This window comes from Myotis davidii, unplaced genomic scaffold (assembly GCF_000327345.1).
Source record: "Myotis davidii unplaced genomic scaffold, ASM32734v1 scaffold217, whole genome shotgun sequence".
NCBI lineage: Eukaryota > Metazoa > Chordata > Mammalia > Chiroptera > Vespertilionidae > Myotis > Myotis davidii.
This window is the reverse complement of record NW_006290034.1, coordinates 10,252,605-10,255,905: the sequence shown is the minus strand read 5'-3', so window position 1 is coordinate 10,255,905 and position 3,301 is coordinate 10,252,605. Positions and strand designations below refer to the sequence as shown.

The following is a 3,301-nucleotide window of genomic DNA, read 5'->3' as shown; positions in this document are numbered from 1 at the left end:
CAGCCTTTTCCAATCAGATGATAGTTTTCAGTGATTTCTAGGCCATGTGTAAAAATCATCTGGCAAACAGTTTTCTTTGAATATCCTCTTAGCCAATGCCAAACTGTGGTCCCCGTGATCTGGTATAGGGGGTATAGTACAACTATTGTGACTAACCAAGAAGCCAGGACTTCACAGATAAAGTTACCTAGTTCCTTTGTGGTCCCACATAACATAACATGTACAACACACCCGTTTTTCTTCAGCAAAGTAAACTCCTGGAGGGCACTGACGGTGTCTTTTCACTATAGTATTCTCAACCCCTATCATAGAGCAAATCTTTGTTGAATGAATGAACATCTATTTTGTAGAACTGCTATTGCGTTAGGCTTTCTCTTTGCTTTTATTTTTATTTTTGCAAAGGAGAGTAATAGTATTTAAAAACAGTGTTAGTTTGAGGCTTGGTATCTGAGCCAATTACATGAGTAGTCTTCATTTGATCATAAAGGGTTTCTTAAATATGTATGGACACCTTTTCTCAGTAACTCGTTTGTGCTTATTTTATCAATAATATACAGTAGAGATTCTGCATATATAACGGCAACTCTGACTTCTTCCTCATTATAATAAAACAGGGCAAGATAAAAACAGGTCCCAACTATTGAATTTAATTTACAAGTGTTTATTATAATGATTATATCTTTTATTTCTCTAGTTATAATCGCTGGTTATGTCAAGCAAGATCTGAGGACCTATCGGATATTGCTTCTCTAAAAGCCTTATACCAAACAGGTGAGCTTATGGATATGGCAACTTATTCTATTACTAATTAAGGACCCTACCTGGCATCCTGTTCGAGACTTCATTTTTCTCTGCTGTTGTCCATTTTCTATGAATGAAGTGTTTTTGTACTAATGAAGATGAAACCTTTGAAAATTTCAACTGGTAGTTGCATATCGGCCAACTTCATTTCTTCTTAGTGTCCTTTTCTTACTACATTTTTTTCTGCTTTTAAAAGTACCATATACTTGATACACAAAATTCAAATCTTATATAAATATATAATGGAGACAATGAAAGTTCTCAGACTGCCATTCTTTCTCCATTGTATTTTTTTCAGGCGATACTTGAGTTCCATTTAGTTTTCCCAGATTACCAATGTTTTTAGAAGTTGTAAGTTTAAACAAAAAGCTCTATATGAAAAGATCTTTGCCTGCAACCTTAGCTTTGACTGTCCTTGATTTAAAACCCATAAGAGGCCTTATTTTTTAAAGTAATAAGGGCACTCATCAAAACCTCCAAAAGGTAAACTAAAAAGTGTTTTCTAAGAAATCTGAAGACGGAATTTGAAAAACTTATGTTCCTGGCTTTCAGTCTTTCACATATGTGTGGACTATTTTTATAAGGTTGGTGCCCAGGACAAATCCTTCTGGAGTAAAGTTTCTGAGTACTGTTTACATTTCCTGTTTATAGGTGTCGATAACTGCGGTCGCACGGTGATGGTGGTGGTTGGAAGAAACATTCCAGTAACACTAATAGATATGGACAAGGTAAGCCATGGAAAGGCTGTTTTACAAATAATGTTGATTTAAAAAGAAGGATGTGAATTTGGAATCAGTGTTTAGAATGTGAGATGATTGTATATTTCTGGCGGAGTAGTAGCCCTGGGGTTCTGCAAATCTGCATGTGACATTTCAGTAAGTTAGGGGTTTGGTTTTGCTCTGTGGGAGAAACAGAAATACTGGGATGTCATAATGTGATCTCCAAAAACCCATCTGCTTTGTTTGGATATCATGTAACGGGCAAATTTTTTATTGGAATCTTTCTGTATTATCATTGTACTAATAAAGTCTGTCGTTCTTTTCTTTTTAAATTTATATTTTTATTGATTTTAGAGAGAGAGGATAGAAGTGAGGAAGGGGGATGGAGAGAGAGAGAGAAAGAGAACTCTCAATTTGTGTAACACTCATTCTTATTGTGTAATTGCTGCCAATAAAAACATAGATCCTGCATTGATGTCAGTGGGCACTTCCCTGATGGTTAGATATTCATGTGTCATTTCATATAAAATACTGAGATGTGTTATAAGGTCAAACCAGGTAACAACTGGTAGCAGTTGGATCCTAATCCATGTTAATCCGGTCATGGGAATGCCAAGGACTCCCTGAGGAGGAATTGGGAAACAGCCTGTTTGATAACAATCTTTCAGTTACCTCTTAGCTTCCTCCTTGCCATAGTTTATAGCTACACCACTGGGTCATACTGGCCCTGCCCATATTGTATGTCTGCTTTGTGTTTGTTTCTCTTAAATTTTATCTTTCTTGTAATGGAATATTTCTCTAACCGATCTGGGTTACATTACATTTGAGTCTTTCAGAGCTCCAGAAAAGCTGCCCAGCCCACAGCCATCCACTGGCTCAACCTGTTCTCATTTTCATCATTCAGGTTAACAGTAAAGGTGCTAAGAAAATTAGCCCTCAAAGTGAACCATGTGAGGCGTCACTTACAATATCCTCTCTCAGTAATTCTCAGTTATAAGAGAGCCATGAGCCTCTATGTCAGTAGAGACTGCAAAGACTTTCATTGAATTCAAGCAGAAACTTCAAGAATGATTGAAAGTCTAGAAATTCTACTGCTAATGATTTTGATGTCATTATTCTACAGAGGAAAAACCTGGTAGTTGACCGAAGAACTCTTTTGAGTAACAGGAAGAGTTATTAGAATAGAGACTGGTTCTTCTTCATCCCTTAACAGCGGTTCTCAACCTGTGCGTCGAGACCCCTGAAAATACATCCTGCATATCAGATATTTACATTGCGATTCATAACTAGCAAAATTACAGTTATGAAGTAGCAACAAAAATAATTTTATGGTTGGGGGTCACCACAACATGAGGAACTGTATTCAAGGGTCGCGGCATTAGGTTGAGAACCACTGTTAGGGCAAGAGAGAAAGGGATCGTACTGTAGCGTTCATGAGAATGATTGGGCGGTGGCACGATTCACTCTCCTGGAGATCCTTCTAAAGAGAACTGCTGCTCATCAGAATGAAATGTCCATCTGCGCTGCCTGGGCATAGAGCAGCTTAATCTGGATTTTTCCTCTCTCTGTGAAATAGACGGCTGTGCAAAACGATCTTTACCTTTGCTCCTCATTATCTTCTAGGCCCTTTTATACTTTATCCATGTAATGGACCACATCGCTGTGAAGGAATACGTATTAGTGTATTTTCACACACTGACAAGCGAATACAATCACCTGGACTCTGACTTCCTGAAGAAACTCTACGATGTCGTGGATGTCAAGTTAGTTATTTTTTGCAA

At 37.6% G+C, this 3,301-nt stretch overlaps 1 protein-coding gene across 1 annotated transcript in view; it reads left to right on the top strand.

Moving 5' to 3' along the window:
- GDAP2 (ganglioside induced differentiation associated protein 2) overlaps positions 1-3,301 on the top strand; it is a 45,561-nt gene that overhangs the window by 9,110 nt on the left and 33,150 nt on the right. The window contains exons 6-8 of the mRNA XM_015563482.1: positions 695-771; positions 1,453-1,529; positions 3,144-3,283. Coding sequence (XP_015418968.1) covers positions 695-771; positions 1,453-1,529; positions 3,144-3,283 — 294 coding nt within the window. The remainder of the gene's footprint in view (positions 1-694; positions 772-1,452; positions 1,530-3,143; positions 3,284-3,301) is intronic.